General features: G+C 51.2%; 1 protein-coding gene across 1 annotated transcript in view; it reads right to left on the minus strand.

Moving 5' to 3' along the window:
• COL13A1 (collagen type XIII alpha 1 chain) overlaps positions 1–17,378 on the minus strand; it is a 146,721-nt gene that overhangs the window by 81,516 nt on the left and 47,827 nt on the right. The window contains exon 3 of the mRNA XM_036026860.1: positions 368–375. Coding sequence (XP_035882753.1) covers positions 368–375 — 8 coding nt within the window. The remainder of the gene's footprint in view (positions 1–367; positions 376–17,378) is intronic.

Genomic DNA, 17,378 nt, shown 5'->3' on the forward strand with positions numbered 1-17,378 from the left:
TTCCAAGAACCAAACCTGAGTCGAGATGATCTCTTTCTTCTTTTTAATACCTGGTGCTTCTTTGACTCCAATTCTTTGGGGGACAAAGGAGCGGGACTAACAATGGGGCATCCAGCCTTTCAGATTGAAATTGGGACCTGCTTTGGGGGCAGCCGTCGCCTGGACCTGGAGAGGTGCAGAGGTGTGTGGAAAGCAAAATGGCAGTCGGCTTCCCCGCACAGACAATCTGGAGGGACCCTGTAGGCTCTGGAGGGCATAGGGGCTCCCTGGGAAGATAGCGGTCAGTCCCCCCTCCCAGGGCCCGGTTACCAGCAGGGAGCAAGGCCTTTCAGATGTGTGAGACCCGGCTGCAGCTGGAGTTACTTACAGGAGGTCCTGGAAAAGAGAGAAAATGCCAGGGTCAGTGTCGCTGGTGAAAGTATGGGGAGGGCTGCCTTAGAAGCAGCGTCCAAGAATTCTTCGGCGGAGGGGTTTCCATCTGGTCTTCAAAGTTTGTATTTTCCTGGCCCACTTTCACCAATGTAATCTCTTCTCCCTTTATTTCATCTCCAAATTTTCATTATTGGATGAGAAATCCAGAGGTCTGGGCCCCAGGTGCAGCCCTGCTGGGACCCTGACTTCCCGAAGAGCTCCTTCCATGCCTCAGTTTTCCACCCCATAAAATGGGCTCCTTGGGATGCGCCCGAGCTCGGGTACATAGCTGCTTGGCAGGACATGGGGTGCTGGGCACCAAGGCCCATTCATTGCAAAAGGTCAAAAGCAGAAGGAACCTAAAGCGATTGCAGTTATGAGCTCACTTGTCGCCCTCTCCACACTCCCACGAAACGCAACGGAAAACAAGCGGCAAGCAGCAGGGGCGGAAGGAGGCTTCCCATTCAGTTCCCCGCCTGATGTCTATCGGCCTGTCCTAGTTTCTGTTAAGATGTGAGTCAGATGTTGCTTTTCTGCCCTCCTGGTTCCACTGCCCACTACCTTTCTCTCACCGCCTACCTCTGAGCTCCGGCCCCACCCACCCTCCGCACCCCTCTCTTTCCTTTCCTTTTCCCTCCCCTCCCTTCCCTTCCTTTCCCCTTCCCTTTCCTTCTCTTCTCTTTTCTCCTAGTTGTGCCCACTTGCCTCCCTCCTTCCCAAGGTCTCAGCAATAGCCCTATCTCATTACTGACAATGGCCAAGAATTACAAATTCAAATCCTCCACAAAAGGGGGCAGGAGGATGGGTGGGGAAGGAAGGTAGAGAAAAGCATCTTTGGAAAGATAGTGAACTTGAAGGTATTTCTGCAGAACATGAGTCATGATCCCCCTGGGGCCTATGGGATTCCCAGCTGGGCCCGGTGAGTCTGCTCAACCCCTGGCGACCTGGCTGCGTTAACACAGCTGCTACTTCAGTTGCTTCTTTTATGCTCAGCCAATAAAGACTCCTTATGTTTCCCCTCGCTCCTCACATTCTCAAAGCCGGCTCCTCTCCACCTTTATGTGCCAGCTTCTCTGCCCTGGTCCGCACCCAGGAGGAAATAGCCTCCTCAATGCCGGCCTCCGTCAAGCCATTATGTTGAGGGGGAACAAAAAAAAGTCAAGAGGTGCGATGACTGGGCGAGGGGGCCCCAGCAGCCCTGCAGGCCAGCTTGCAGGCTCACAGAACAGCGACAAGGGTGAGGTGGAGGGGAGCGCCTGGGACCTATTAGGCTGAGAGGCAGGGGAATGTCACCCAGAATCTGAAAATATCCCGCACGAGTACAGCTTGCTAGAGGGGCCCAGCCCTGCTGGGAAGCCTGGACCTCCTGGCAGGGGGAAATGTCCTTATGAGAAGCAGGCTGGTGAAGTTCAGCCCACGGCAATTTTTGGATGGTTTAGCCACATGGAGGGCAGATGCCCCTCACCCTCCGGCCCTGACAGCCCTGGTGCTCAGTGCTGCAGGCTCTGGGGGAGTCCCTGGTGATGCAGCGGAGCTCTGGGGGCAGCCCTGACTGCTGTGCGCAGTCTCAGCTGCACGGTTATTACCAGATGTAGCGTTACCAGATGGAGCGGGGCGACCGATAGAGGATTTGGCCCTCTGTCAGGTCCCAGGAGAGCCACTTGCTCAGTCCACCGCTGAGTGATCTAAATTCTCCTGAAGATTTCAAGGGTTTTTATCATCACTGTACACAACTCTGTGGTCCATACTACATGCCAGGAGTGATTCTAAGTGCTTTCCTTTAGGGAAAAGGTTCTATTGTTCCGACCTTTCAGATAAAGAAACTCAGGCACAGAAATGCTGAGTTGCTCCTTCAAGGCCCTTCACTGTGCTACTTCTCCCCACGCCTCTTAGTCAAAAAGTAACTCACCTCACCCCAAATTGTGCACAGAGCCATTCCCTCTCCAAACCTCTCAATGGCTCCTCTCTCTAGACCCAGCCCTTTCATCTCCCTTTTTGGGCTCCTTTTTCTGATGTGCGGGAATTTGGCCCTGTGGAGTTCTTCCAGGCTAGCATTCCTCCACCTGTCCTTACAGCAAAGAATGCTTCAGCAAACAGAACACACCTGTTTGTCAGTAATTCTGTACCTTAGGAATGGGAAGAGAGACAGGGAGTTATGAACAAGACTTGCTATCACAAACATTCCCCGTCCCCCTGTCAGTGATGATCCTGAAAGTTCACCTAGGAAATCTTTGGCCCCCTTGGGAAAATCTAGCTGCTGCCCTGCCCCCACCAGCTTTCCTCAGATGCCTAGATTTCAGAGCAGATGCTTCACCCAACGCTGTTCAGCACGTGAAGCATGAGATGGCTTTGTGCAATCCAGCAGTGCCTAGATGTCACTGGTTGATCTCCCATGTGAGCCACTTGCTCAGTAATATGGCTGTTGACTGATCTGTCTCTCTAGCCAGTCACCAAAGGATATAATTGTCCTAAGCATCGTCAAGTCCCCATTGTACAGATGGGAAAACAGAGGTCCAGGAAGGGTAGTGACCTGGATGGGAGCATCCAGGTCTCCTGACTCCCTAGCCATGGGTCTTCCTAATGAACTGTACTATCTCTTATGCCTGTGTAGTTGACCCTGCAGAGGTACAGCCCACACTGCCACATCCTGAGGGAGGAGGACCCCACCCTGTGCCTGCTGCCCCAGGAGAATCAAGAAATCTGTCCCAGTCCCCTGGCGGGGAGCAGAGTGGTCTGCAGCAGGTCCCCAGGGAAAGGTGCAAAAGTGCTGCCTGAGATCTTCCTCTGTCACCCACTGCCTTGGTGAGGACACTGCTGTCCATCCCGGGGGTTGGCTGTCCTCCTCCCAGGAAGCAGCAATGTCCCTTCTAAATGGACACATAGGAATGGATTCCTAGGGAGAATCCTGGGGTGGGTAGCGTTCTGGGTCATGACTTTCTTTAATCATTTTTTGTATATTCATTCATTCATTCATTCATTCAAAAAACATTTAATGATCACTTACCGCGTCAGTTTGTGGGCTGGGCTATGACTACATAGAGATGAATAAGGCACAGTTATTGCCCTTTGAGGAAAGAAAACTTCATTTTGTAAGTACCTAATACCTTCCAGGCCCACTGCTAAACTCTAGTGATGTAGAGATGAATAACTCATTTCCTCCTGTTGAGAAGTCAACAGTTCCCTATATTAGAAAGCTGGAGAAAATCCATCCAAGAGAACTTAAAACTAATGGAAGGATTTAAGGGAAAAGGTTTTCTGCAGAAGTATTCATTCATTCATTCATTCATTCAATTAACAATATTTACTGAGTACTCATTATGTGGCAGGTACAATGCTTAGTACAGTCATTAGAACAAAACATTTAATCCTTACAACAACCAGGTGAGGCTGGCATTATCATCTTCATATCACAGATGAGGAACCTGAGGCTTAGAGGTGCCTAAGGCAGGTCAACCTGCCTAAGGTGGTGCCCCTGTTTTAAGTGGCGATATCTGGGGTTTTTCTTTTCTTCCCTTCTTTTCTTTGTTCATTCTCTTCCCTCCCCTCCTCTACCCTCCCCTCCCTTCCCCTCCTCTGCCCTTCCCCTTCCTATTCTTTTCTTTCTGGTTTACTACAATTTCCATATAGCAGAGCCTGCATTTGAACCATGTCTCTCTTACTCAGAAGCCTGTGCTCTCCAGCTGGAGGTCATGAAGCTCATCAGAGATGGGATGACCTTCCAGGTAAACTCTCACTCTCTTCCCAAAGGCTTGGGCCCGCCCAGACCCTGGATCCAGTCCTGGTTCTGGATAAGAAAGTAAAGAGTGGCAGGGTGTGCCCGAGTTCAGCGTCATATGAGCTGTGATCTCACCCTGCTTGACTGCCGGGCTCCGACCAGCTGGGGTCCCAGCCCTGACCCACACCTCCTGGTGCTCGCTGCCAGGCTGCCTGCAGCTGACCACTTCCCGCTGGGCTCTGCCACGTGCCGACCCACCCATTCTGCCAGGACAAATGCTCTGCATCCAGGGCTCCCCTTTGAGCTGGATGACTAACAGTGCCTGTCACATTCTATCTGCTGGAGCAGGTGTTCTCAGCCGGAGGTGATTTTGCCCCCCAGGGGATAGTTGGCAAGATCTGGAGGCATTTTTTATTGTTACAACTGACAGGCTGCTTCTGGTCTCTAGTGGGCAGAGGGCAGGCATGCTGCTAAACATCCTACTGTGCGCAGCAACTTCCTATCACAGCGTTGTCTGGCCCCAGTGTCAACCACGCTGAGGATGAGAAGCCCTGCACTGGGCTAATGGCACCAGTCATGCCTCCAGGCTCCCCTTGTGCCTGTGGTGCCCCTGGGTTGAGGCCCCAGCCCTCACTCAACGCTGGGATCTGCCAACTTTTAGGATCCCATTCTTCTGTGGGCTGGGCTTTTCTAGCTCTACACGAGACTTTGTTAGGACAAATAGTAATTCATTTATTGAGCATTTATTCTGTGTCTGACAATATGCAAAGGACTTTATGTACTGTGCTTCATTCACTCTGCCCAACAGGCCAGTGAAGCAGCTATTATTATTATTCCCAATGCACAGATGAAAAAGCCAAGGCCCAGGGTTCAAGCACATGTTCACGGTTGCAGAGCTCATGCATGGTGCTAGAATCCAGATCTGCCTGACACCACCACAGCATGAACGCAGCTTGGCACAACCTCCCAGGACCACAGTGTCCTGAAGCTTAAAGGAGGGACATGTTGGAAAAATAAAGGAGGAGCCTCTGCCTTAAGGAGGGCTGCAGGAGGGAAGTTTGAAGGAGGCTTCAAAACCTTCCAGATAAATTCGTCAGTGACAAGGCATGATGGCCAGTTAAGGGAAACCGAATGAGCGTGAAGGCAGCCTCTGCCCTTTGAAGCTGCCATCAAAGAGAGCAAGCCCTTCTCTCCCACAGCCCCATGGCAGGAATACCGACTTTCCAGAAAGGACCAAGGACGGTTTCTGGGGCAGACCGTCTGGATCTGGTGCCCCGGGAGCATGTCTGACAAATCATGCTGTTGACTTACAGAACAGTTCCTCATATCATAGCTCACTGGGCTTCAGAACAACCCCACTCCCATTGTCCGGATGAGGGCACTGAAGCTCAGAAGGGACAGGGCTGGCCTGTGGTTTATCACTGACAAGTGATCCCGAATCTTAATCAAGTGCTCTTCCCAGAGCTTTGAAGGGAGGCAGGAGGCTTTCCATCACTTGGAAGAAACACACGACTACTCAGAGGTGGTGTGCCGGAGCCGTCTCATCCTACTGTCTGTGTTCAGTGACTTCACTTTGGCAGCTGGAATTGGCCATGGTGGGAGTATTCACACCATAGAAATTGGCCAAAGCTACAAAGCAGCCCTTCCCCACTCCAAGAGCTGATTTTTAACCATTTCCCAGCACACTAAAGCTCAGATCTGTCCCATGATGATATCTCTCAGCCACAAGATATCCCCAGAACTTGGGCTGGTGGACAGTAACAGGTCCTGAGAGGAACGAACAGCAGTTAAAATCACACACACCACACTCTCTGCTGCTGCACTCATGGCAGACATTACTAATCAATCATAGCTGGTCTACCTGAAATGAATCTTGACAAGGCTTCACAATTCTTTTAAATACAGCCACTATCAATCAGCAGGAACTGGCACATAAGATGGAACCTATTAGTCATCTAAGAACTGGAACTATCTTGGGGGTAAGATACAGGAAGTCAAGTAGGCAAAGCGTGAGGGTCCTTTATCTGAGTTAACAGGCAGGGCTTGAGTCTAGCCTTGGGGGACAGTAGAGATGGAGGTGGGGAGGCTGGGAATGCAGGACCTCCCGGACACACCTCAGACTGGGGGTGGAGACTATCGTTAATTGCAGTGCTCTCTCCTGTCTCCCATCCACTATTAAGACTGCCTCAGGGACTGGGAAGTGTGCATGTGGAAGGGGCAGTAGCCAGCTAGATCCCCTCCAGTTTAGTTCAATCCCTGGCCCTGAGAGGTCCCCAGATGACCTACTGCTGCCACATCTGGAGCCAGCAGAGAGCAACTCCAGTGGCCACCATCCTGCAGATACCATGGAGCTGCTCTCCAGGCTGATGGGGCCAGCTCAAGGGGTTCCTGGACCACTCTGCCCTTTGCAAGCACCTCCCTTCAACCTAAGGGCTGTCCCCTTCATGCCCTTGCCCTCCATCTTATTTGGCAATTGCTTGGGGACAGTTGGGAGTGGCATGATGGGGAGACGCTCCGATGCCTTGCCTTCACTTCTGGACAGGGAGGGCAGGGTGTGTCTGGGTAGCAGACTGTCTTGGTTGCCTCCCCAGCACCCCTTCGCCATCCTCCTTCCTAACAGAACCCTGATTTTATTGTGGTCCCTACCCAATCTCCACACAGCCCCATGTCTCCAGGAAAGGAGATTGCAGGCCTAGCTAGGATGGGGTGAGGGGAAGTGCCTGGGGCCCGGAACCCTTGTGAAGATGGCTCTGGTGTGGTTGGTTAGAAGCAAAGGGGAATGCCCACAGCCACAGACACTGAAGGACAGGAGATCCCATTCCAATGACTACAGTTCACAGTAGCCTGGATTCTCACACATCCTGTTATGATGGAAGCGGCCATGAGGCTCTGGGAAGTGGCTGTGAGGGCTACTGGACCGGTGGGCTGGAGACCACAGGCAGGAGGAGGAGGCTGGGTCTGGGGACCTGGCCGTGTGGGCACCTGGCTCCAAGGGCCCTGTCCAGGGGACAGAAGGCAATGCTCAGCCCCTGGCAGGATGGACCTCAGACTAAAGAGGCCACAGGCCACACTGTGTCCGCTCCCCAACACCACGACGGCTGGAGGCTAAAAGAGAAGGGGAGGCTGTCCTGAACCGACCAAGCAGTCACTCTGAAGGGCCAAGGATTAAACAGGAAGCGGCTGAGTTACAGCAGAGGCAGAGGCTTGAAAGCAAAGCTGAGCGCCTATTAGGAGGGTAAAGAAAATTGCTTCTTTGCACACGAGTGGTGTCCCCTTTGTGTTCATTTCACAATAGTTATTATCACGAATGTCTGCTCAATGCCAGCCAAGTGTGGGCTGTGCTGGAGACTGTCAAAGTCAGACACTGTCCTGTTCCTGGGGGCTTCTTCCTGAGATCAGGAGACGCCTCCCCACCCCTCTACATGTCACTCCCCGAGTGACCGTCCTCTGTCCACAGGCTTGCGCTTCTGGCCAACTTCTCCTTCGAGCAAGTCTCATCTGCTGCTCACCCTGCCTACTGCCTCCCCCAGACCTCCACACTGAGGCCAGCAGCCCCCAGGGTTGGGCTCTGGCCCCCAGGTTACAGGGCCAAGTATTAAACAGGAAGTTGCCGAGTTGCTCTGGGTTATTTTTCCTATCCTTTGGAAATCCACATTAAAGCTGTGAGTTTGCTGCGGGTCTTAGAGTGATGCCCGTCTCCTCCCTCACGGCCTCCAGCCGCCTGCGTCCCCACTCCCCAGGGAGCTCCTGCCGGGGGTGCTGTGTGGCTGGATGGGCCCATCACATTGACATCCGGCCTTCTCAAGGCTCTTATTTTACCTTTCCTCGTTTGATCCCCAAAAACCCCTGAAGGGTGGGAGCTGGTATCAGCAGCCTAATTTTACAGATGGGGGGAGGAGATACAGATAGGGGTAGTGATATCCAGAATCCTCCAGGGAACACCCAGCCAACTCTAGGCTCTTCCTCCCACTCTGCCCTTTTTCGGGCTCCCTGCCACAGGACCTGGTCCCAGTGACAGTGACGACACTGCGAATGGTCTTAGCAAGACCTTTGGCTGCCACCCCCAACACTCAAGCCCTGAGCCATATTTGCTTTCTTCCCTTGGCTGTCCCCTGGGCTCCTGCAGGAGGACGAGCCTCTGAGGCACCACACCTGAGACCCTGGACCTTCTTCCTGACACCAGATCTTGCCACCGTACCTGGTGTTCCTGTGGAAGGCCATACTTGGGGTAGCCCAGATGTCACAGCTCTGGGGGCAGGGCCCTGCCAGGCAGCGGCTGGGAGTGGAGGAGTGGCCAGGGCCATGGCCCTGGTCAGACCCGCACGCTATGTTACCTCTCAGAGGCCCAACTGAGGCCGCAGGCTTCACAGGTAGATCTTGTCTTTACAACCAGGCCTGTACCTCCCAAGGAAGGGCTTTTAATTTTAAAATCAGGGTTTTGGACAACCCATTGCATGGCTGGCATGCTGAATCTTTTGTCTCATCATTGTTATAAATGCTAATATTTACTGAGCACTCGCCAACCACCAAGAGCCAAGCATGTTACACATCAACTCTTTTACTCTTTTTTTTAAATTCTCACCCAAGGATATATTTATTGATTTTAGAGAGAGAGAGAGAAAGGAGGAAAGAGAGAAAGAGAAACACTGATATGAGAAAGAAATATCAACTGTTTGCCTCCTGTGACCAGGGATCAAACATGAAACCTGTTGTGCAGGGGGTGACGCTCCAACCAACTGAGCCACCTGGCCAGGGCTCAACTCATTTACTCTTCGCAGTAGTCCTAGAAGGTAACACTAACATCATTCACACCGAAGAGATGAGAAAACTGAGGCAGAGCAGTCAAGTTCCCGGCCCATGGTTGTACAACCAGAACGCAGGCATACCCTTGGCCCTAAAACTATGCATTATCTCACTAAATAGCCACAACAACCCTGACAGGCAGGTTCGATGGTATTATTGCTCCATTTTACAGATGGGGCTCTTGAGGCACAGGGAAGTTAAGTAACTTGCCTAAGGTCGCACAGCTGGTAGGTGGCAGAGCCGCTATTTGGAACCAGATGCACTCTGCAGCTTTTCGTTTCTCCCCTTACATTGATTGCCTCAGCTGTGAAAGCAAATAAGCGCCAACGAGACTTAGGTGGTGGGGCGAGAGGGTTGGTCAGACCGCCGAGAAAGAGAACCTGCAGTGAGTCCTTTTTAGTTCCTTTGAGGACTGCAAGGCGTTATTCATGGGCTACCTTCAGACCACTCCTGTTTCTTTCTTTCTTTTTTAAAAAATGTCTTATTAATTTATTTTTAAAGAGGGGAAGGGAGAGAGTGAGGGAAACATCAATGTGTGGCTGCCTCTTGCACGCCCCCTACTGGGGGCCTGGCCCGCAACCCAGGCATGTGCTCTAGACTGGGAATCGAACTGGCGACTGTTTGGTTAGCAGGTCAGTGCTCAGCTATGGAGCCACACCAGCCAGGGCCTGTCTCTTTCTTAAAGAGGGCTCCCCGAGCTCCCCCAAAGAGGGCTAATTGCTAATGCCATCCAGATGCTGCCTGGCTAAGCAAGAACTGTGACTCGGCACATGTAAGCATGGTCTCGTTGTTCTTCCTGTACTTGGAAGTAACGGAATAGAACCTGATTTGACAACTTGGGCCTTTTGCTTATCAAATTGGGCTCCTGCCCAGAATCGTAAGTAAGAGCACAGGCTTTGGAGCCCAACAGCCACAGTGAAATCCTGACTTTGCTACTTACTAGCTCTGTGACCTTGGGCAAGTTGTTCAACCTCTCTGAGTTCCAGCGCCCTTTTCTGTAAAATGGGGGCAATGATATATCTACCTCATTGGATTTTGAGGAATAAATGAGAGAATACAAGTAAAGGGTTTGATACCCCGTAGCTGGTTTCAGTAAGCACTCAATAAATGATTGCCGAGGTTTGTTCTGAAGTTGGAAATAATGATGTCCTACCCCAGAAGGGCACGCTACCTTCCTCTGTGTTCTAACAGAAGAATGGTTAATGCATAGGGAGATCGTTCCATGTGCCAAGCACCATTCTTAATGTTTTACAGATATGACCAAATTCAATCCATGCAAACCTGATAAGATGTTACCTTCTCCCTACAGAGGAGGAAAGTGAGACACAGACAGCTGGTGTCTCCTGCGTGGGGTGTCGCAGGCTGGTGAGGGACAGGCTGACTCCAGGGCCCAGGCCATTCACTCCTCTCCTGTGCTGCATCCAGACGAGTCCCTGAAAGCCTGGATTCCAGGGAAAACGCACAGGCAGGGGGCGGGGGAGCTAAGATAAGCAGAGCGGGATGGGTGGGCTGTGTGGCCACTGAACAAAACAGTACAAATGGAAGTCACGAGCTTTGAACTGGTGGGACAAATTACGTACTTTCTTGCTTCCTTGGGCCCCTGACATTTCCAGGAGGGGCCAGAGTCAGGAGTCCTGAGGAGGAAATGTCAGGGGCAGGTCTTGCTGGTGGAGATTACAGGCCCAGTCCGGCAGACTCAGGCCAAGGGCAGGTATTGTTCTCTGGCCTCCAGCTTCCTGGAATAGCCCCCGGCACAGGGGAGAGGGGCAGGGCTGCTCGCACAGATGGGGAAAGTGGGTCTGGGGAACATGGAGAGGTTTTCTGTTGAGTTGCCCCCTGTGCAGTCAAGGTGGAAATCGATCAGGACCTCCACTCTTTTCCGATAAGGATCCCGAGTCTCACTAAAGCTTGTCACCTTTGACCAAATCTTGAAGAAGCAGTGAGATTCTCCCATATGTCCTGGACATATCTCCTGTGGAGAGGTACTTCCTGCCCCACCTCCACCCCTCTCTGGGTCCTTCCCAGGAAGGCAGCGGTTGAGCAAGTGACACTTCCTTGTCACATCCAAAAGGCACAAATAGTTCTCTGGCAAAAGTCTCAGCATGTACTCTGCCACTCCATACCACCTCCGCCAGGCACTTGGCTTTGATTTATCACAACCCTATGGTACCCTGCTGAATTGTCGCCCATGCCCTCCAAGTATTCAGTTAGTTATCACTCTCATTCCTATGTGCAGATGCCAATTCCGTGTTTTTTGACCTGTCTTTTCTGTTAGGCTGTAAGATTTCTATTGGGTGGGGTCATTTCTTCTTTAGTCACTACTCCGAGAGGAGTTAAAGGAGGTTAGATGCTACAAATTCCGGTGCTTACAAAGAGCCAGGCAAGTAACATAAGCAAATGAAGCAGGCCAGGAACGGTGTAATAGGGAGTGGTAGAGACTGTGGCAAAGTGCTAAGGGCTTGTTCATGTTTCTAAAATAAAGTTAACCATCCATCAGCTCTAACCAAGTACTGCCGGGTGGGGATAAAGACTCACGATTGCCAGACCTTGACAATATTCAAGAAAAGACCCATCTGCATATTTTATGTAAAATCTGACTTTTAAATGTTGATCCTAATTTAAGAAAATTTGAAAAACAAGCCAAACAAAGCTGCATTTGGTCCTCCAGCCACTAATTCACAATGGCTCCTGGGACCTTCCAGGCCTGGTCCGTTCCAATTCCACAGCCCAGAACTGCCGGCCCAGGGTGTGTGCTCGGAAAACCCTCACTGAGCACACAAGCGAGTGTACAGGGGGGTCTGCTGGCTATCACCTAAATTAGGGATCTGTGAAGAAACAGTATCACAGCAGTGTTTGAAACGGAACCTGTGTTTGAGAGTTAGCTTTCGTTAAGTGTGGAATTGTTTGGTTATGGCATCTTTTTTTTAAAATGGTTTTTTATCTCTAAAATTTATCTCTAAATTTAATCTCTAAAATTAATTTTTAGAGAGAGAGAGAAAGAGACAAAGGTGGGGGGAGAGAGAGAGAGACAGACAGAGAAACACTGACTTGTTGTTCCACTTCCTAATGCATTCCTTGGTTGATTCTTGTATGTGCCCTGACGGGGGATCCAACCCACAGCTTTGCGGTGCTGGGACGACACTCTAACCGACTGAGCTACCCAGCCAGGACCTGGTTATGCCATCGTCAAGCATGTTCACATCCTTCTGTTTCTGCCTCCCTCTTCCCACCAGACGTAGAAGCCCAGAGGTAAAGATGTGCACCAAGTAAGGCCCATGCCTTAGGATGACAAGTGAGTTGGAAAAATGAACTTTACTCAGGCCTGGAGGTAAGGAGGGTTGTGTTGAGCAGTGATTGGGATTAATTAATAATTTGTGAGGTGCTTATTATCCCTGAGTATATCTGTTTTTCTTAAATCTTAAAGTATACACAATTAAAAATAGATACCATAATTAGTAATAAAGTGCTAATTCTTGGTCACAACATAGCATAATCAAGTAAAAATTTTGCCTATCTCTGTCTCTCATTTAATCATGTTGCAAGCAGCTGTGTTATTTGCCCACAAGGCCAAGGTTAAGGTGTGCACATGTAACTGTGGGCCTGGGAGCCGTAAGGAAATACATAGCCTCACGGACAGCAGCCGAGCAACTCCTCACGGGCCCTCTTCCACGCCACTTGCCTGAATGGCGCCACCAAACCTCACTGTGGCCAGGATAACAGCTGCCCTGTGCAGGCGGCAGACTGGGCACTTTTTAGTCACTATTTCTGATCTTCATAACACACATTATCTGCAAGTATTCTAATTTACAGATGAAAACTCCAAGGCTCAATGAGGTTAAATACATTGTCCAAGGTCAAATAGCTGATAAATGATGGAGCTGGGATTCTCACCTAGGTCCATCAGCTGCAAAGCCAACCCTCTTTCCACACCAGCACGCTGCCTGAAGAGCTGGGCACATCCACACTTCCTTACAAAAAGCGAAGTTGCACAGTACCTGAGATTCTCCAGGGAAGCACTGGCAGGGTGGAGATGAAAGCCCAGACGTCTGAGCTCTATTTTTAGAACCAGACTACTCTGGGATGGCAAATACCCGGAAACCAGACCACTACTCCTCTCTCCAGAGTCCCTGGCAGACATAACTAATCTATTTCAGTGCTGCTTCCTATACTTTTTTGGCAGGCACAACAAATCAATCAGAGCTGGCACCTCTGAGGAAACACATTTGCCTTCCATGGCCAGGGTCTTAGCTCAACTGCAAGTGAAAGAACTTTCAAAGTGAGAATGTGGAAATTCTAACCAGAGTCTGGTGGCAAGCAGAGAGCAGGATGAAAACCACTGTCTTTTGACCTGAGAGGGCCTGAGGCATGTGACAAGAGAAAGAGCAGAAGGACAAGGAAAGGACACAGTTAGGCTCTGTGGTTTAAGCGCCAGCCCCGGGAGGCGGGGGTGGGGCCCGACTTGCATGGCTGGTGTGTGACCTCATGCGTACGTGTTGGGCTGCGGGGTCCTGGGGTGAGCAAGGAGCCAAGGAACTGGATACATCTGAGCTGAGAACAGTGAAAACACTCTGGATCTTATATTTGGCTTTGCCTTCTAAAAAGAGTTTGTTTTTCTGACATTTATTTATTGTTAAAACAGCTCTTTAAGAACATTAAAGGACATTTTGTGAAAGAAAATCATCATCCCTCGCCCCCCAGCCCCCTGCTCTCATACAACTGTTTCCATTTCTCTCCTTCCCTCTGATCCCGGGCCACAGGCGTCATGCGTACCTGCGTCTGCAGAGCTGACATTAGCATGTATTTGTGCAGACTTCCAAATGACGTTTTCTAAATGGCTGCACAATGGACCATGATTTACCTATTTGTTGGTGACTAGATCTGGAAGTGTCCATGATTTTTATCTTTTACGCTACAATGAGTATCTCTGTGCCTTTAGCACTTTTCTTTTGATAAATTATTTTCTTAGGTGAAAGAAGTGGACTGTTGAGTCAGCCTGAAACTTTTGAAGATAGTTACGACTTTTTGCACTTGTTTTTGACCTCACATGAATAAATTCTTGAGTGTTTTCAGAGCACTGTACTTGAGCTTGGAGGTTAAGAAGGTTGGTCCAGATCACCCAAGCAGAAGAGGCCTCTGTGGAAATGGCACGTGTGTTTCAGGCTGCTTGTCCAAAGCTCCCTCGCACCTGTGAGCCCGGGGTTTCAGGGCTGAGGGTCTGGGGACTGCGCACTGGGAGGTGGTGGGTGCCGAGCCCACAGGAAATGGGGCAGCAGCACCAAGAGGAGAGTAAAGCATCTGCTAGCTACACCTCCTCGTGGGATGTCCCTTCCTGACAGGAGGTCGGGCTTGGCTTTTTAATTAACAGAAGATGCTGTTTAGAGGGGCGGAGCACCCTGGGGAGACTAGACTGTGTTATCAGGTGCTGATTCGCCTGATGGAGCTCACAGCAGAGAAGCCTCTCTGCACTGCAACTCTGCTCAGGGCCCCTCCACCCGACCCGCCTCCAGCTGGACAGCCCCAGGCAGCGCAGGGGTGGCAGGGGTGTGAGAGCTCTCCACAGAGGAAAAGGCTGGGTGGTCTCCAAAACTCTGGTGCCTTTCTGCTTGAGGCACCAGGAAAGCACAATAAACATAGGCCTAGCAGCCCCAGCTACTCTTCAGCCCCAGCCCCGGCCTGAGCCCAGGCTCAGTCCAGCCTCAGTCTTGGCTGTGGAGAGTCTACCTTGGCCTAGAATATCACTTCACTGTCAGTTAGCCCAGTCAGGCCCACTCCTCTCTCTCACTCACTCACTGAGGGATCCCGGGATCGGGTGGATGTTACTGCAGGCCACACTCTGTGTCATCACAGCCCTGCTCCTAGCCCACCTTTCCAGCCTGGGCTTCCACGGAGCAGCAAGGCCAGTGCTCACACCCAGGACTGGAGGCCTCCCTGGGCCCACACCAGCTCAGCCTCTGCAGCTGGGCCCGCAAAGCCAAGTCCTAGATAGTCAGTGGTTGCTTATGGAGCCCTAGCTTCCTGCGTCTGGCACTGTCCTAAGCTGGGGATGCAGAGGTAAAAAAGGCAGAGTGCGTGCTGACCTCTGAGCTTCAGTGTCCTTACCTGTGAGAGGAGGAGAAGACAGTGTCTACCCATGTGAAGTGCTTAAACGGGTCCCTGATGATAGTGAGTGCTGTGTCAGTATTAGCTCTTACATTGCTATTATTCTTTCTAGTTGCAGGCAGTAGACAATAAATGGAAATAAATGAGAAAAATTCAGGCATTGATAACTGCTATGAAGATGTTCAAATATAATGTAAAAATGCAAAGAAGGAAGCTGAGATTTAGGGAAATGCAAAAATGCTTTAGCTTGGGTGGCAGAGGAAGGCCATTTTTGAGGGGATGATGTTGGAGTCAGAACTCAGAGAATGAGAAAGAGCGGTGCGAGAGGATCCCAGGGACCATGGTTCTCCACCGGAAACAGCAAGTGCAAAGGCCCCGAGGTAGGAGCAAGCTTGGGTGTCTGGGAAACAGGAAGCAAGGTCTACATGGCCGGAGCTGTGATGTCTCCTGCAGTGGCCACTAGCTACTAAGACACTTAAATTTAAATGTCAGTTAAATAAGAAGTTCAGTTCCTCAGTCTCACTATCTACCTTTCAATCCACTAGAACCATACATGGTCGGTGGCTTCTGTATTGTATGGCACAGGTATAAAATATTCTCATAACTGGAGAAAGTTCTCTTAAGCAGCTGTGCCCTAAAGCTTTGGAAGAAAAGGAGGGGCTGACATAAGACAAGGTAGGAAAGGCGGGCAGGGACCAGACCTCAAAGGGTCTTGAAGGCCAGAACTGGGAGCTTGGCATCTGTCCCAGGTACACCGGGAAAACTTTGGGGTGTCCAGACTTGGCAAAATCATTTGGCTCAGAGGTGGAAGAGAAACTCCTTTGGTTGTCCCGCCCTCTGAGCCTGAGGACTCGTCAGAAACTGGAGCTGAAGGAGAACAGATGTATTCCCTGAGTCTGACAAACCTGCAAGTTCTGAAGAGTGTACAGGAAGGCCTCAGAAACCCCTCCGGGCCCTGGAATTTCCCCAAGGAACATGTGGTTCCCCTGAGTGAAGGCAGAGGTGGACCTCCTGGCCCTGAGGCCATCGGCCCCATCCTGGTCCCTGTAGCAAGACACGGTGCTGAGTGCGGTGCTCTATCCACCAGATTCCCCTTTCAAGGGATGAAGGATGTGATCCCCAGATGCTGAAAGTGCCGCTGACACACAGCCCTCACTCTCGGTTCTCGTGAAAGATTGCTGTGAAGACAACCACCCTGCCCAAGGCCCCCTTAGTGGTCTGGCCCCCAGCCCGACTCGAGACAGGTCTGCAGGGCTGCTGCAGTGCCAGAGCTACCTTGTAGGTATGGCTGAGGCTTTCTTTGAAACCGCAGCACAGCTCAGCTCCTCCCTTTGCCCAAACCTGCTTCCTTCCCTTCCCACATTTCAAAGTTGTTTTTCCAGGGCCCCCAGTCTGCCTCAGCCCCTCAGCGTCTCAGAGCAGCCTGTCCTTTGGCCACAGGCAGGAGATGGCCAAGGAGTCAGGGATCAAGTAGTGGCCATGATGACAGCACTAAGGCAAGCGGCTGCCCCTACCAGAGGCAGCTTCCTCTGAGTGGGAGTGGCCACCAGGAGGTCCCCAGAGAGCCCTCCCATGGACACGCCCCACAGGGTAAGAAATCATATTTACTGAGCATGCCCCTTCTGACACACAGTTTATACAGGTGGTCCTGGTCCCCTCACCAGGCCTTTGAAAGCAGGATTATAAATTATACTTCTCATTCCACTGGAAGCAAAGCCCAAGCTTTGAGAAAATCCAACTTCTCAGAGCTCCCAGAGGCAGAAACTGAGATTTAAACCCAGATCTTGTTGATTCTAGAGCACAGTCCTCTCGCCTGGAGGAGGCGAGTTACCGCACAAATTCATTCTAAGGAAAGTGGACATTTGGATCTCATCTTGCCCTTGCTGTAGTCAAGAACCAAAACGGACACTTTCCTCCCGCCACCTCACCCCCTCACCCAGTGAGGCCTTCACGCTTAGCTGTGGCCATCCATCGGAATGCCTGTCATAGCCACTCCTCTTCCCTGCTCCACAAATACCGCTCTGATGTGCGAACAGCCCCTAAGGAGACAGGGGCGGGGGTAGGGGGTGGAGGGGCTAACAAGTCACTCGGCGGAGTCCAGAATAGTGAACCCAGCTACTGCCCTGACCTATGCTTACTCGGGAGCTAGCTGGGGGACCACTGTGTCTCCCAGGCACTGCAATGGGACAATTCAGGGAATCTGAAATCCTCCAGGCAGCTCACAGTGGGTAAGGCCTGGAAAGAGGCCAGAAACATTGTGACTTCAGCAGATGGGACCAAACACCCATAAAAGAGTCATTGGGGATGACAACGGTGAACTGTCCTGGGGACAGGTTGAAGCAGCCTGGGA

This window comes from Phyllostomus discolor, chromosome 5 (genome assembly GCF_004126475.2).
Source record: "Phyllostomus discolor isolate MPI-MPIP mPhyDis1 chromosome 5, mPhyDis1.pri.v3, whole genome shotgun sequence".
Lineage (NCBI taxonomy): Eukaryota > Metazoa > Chordata > Mammalia > Chiroptera > Phyllostomidae > Phyllostomus > Phyllostomus discolor.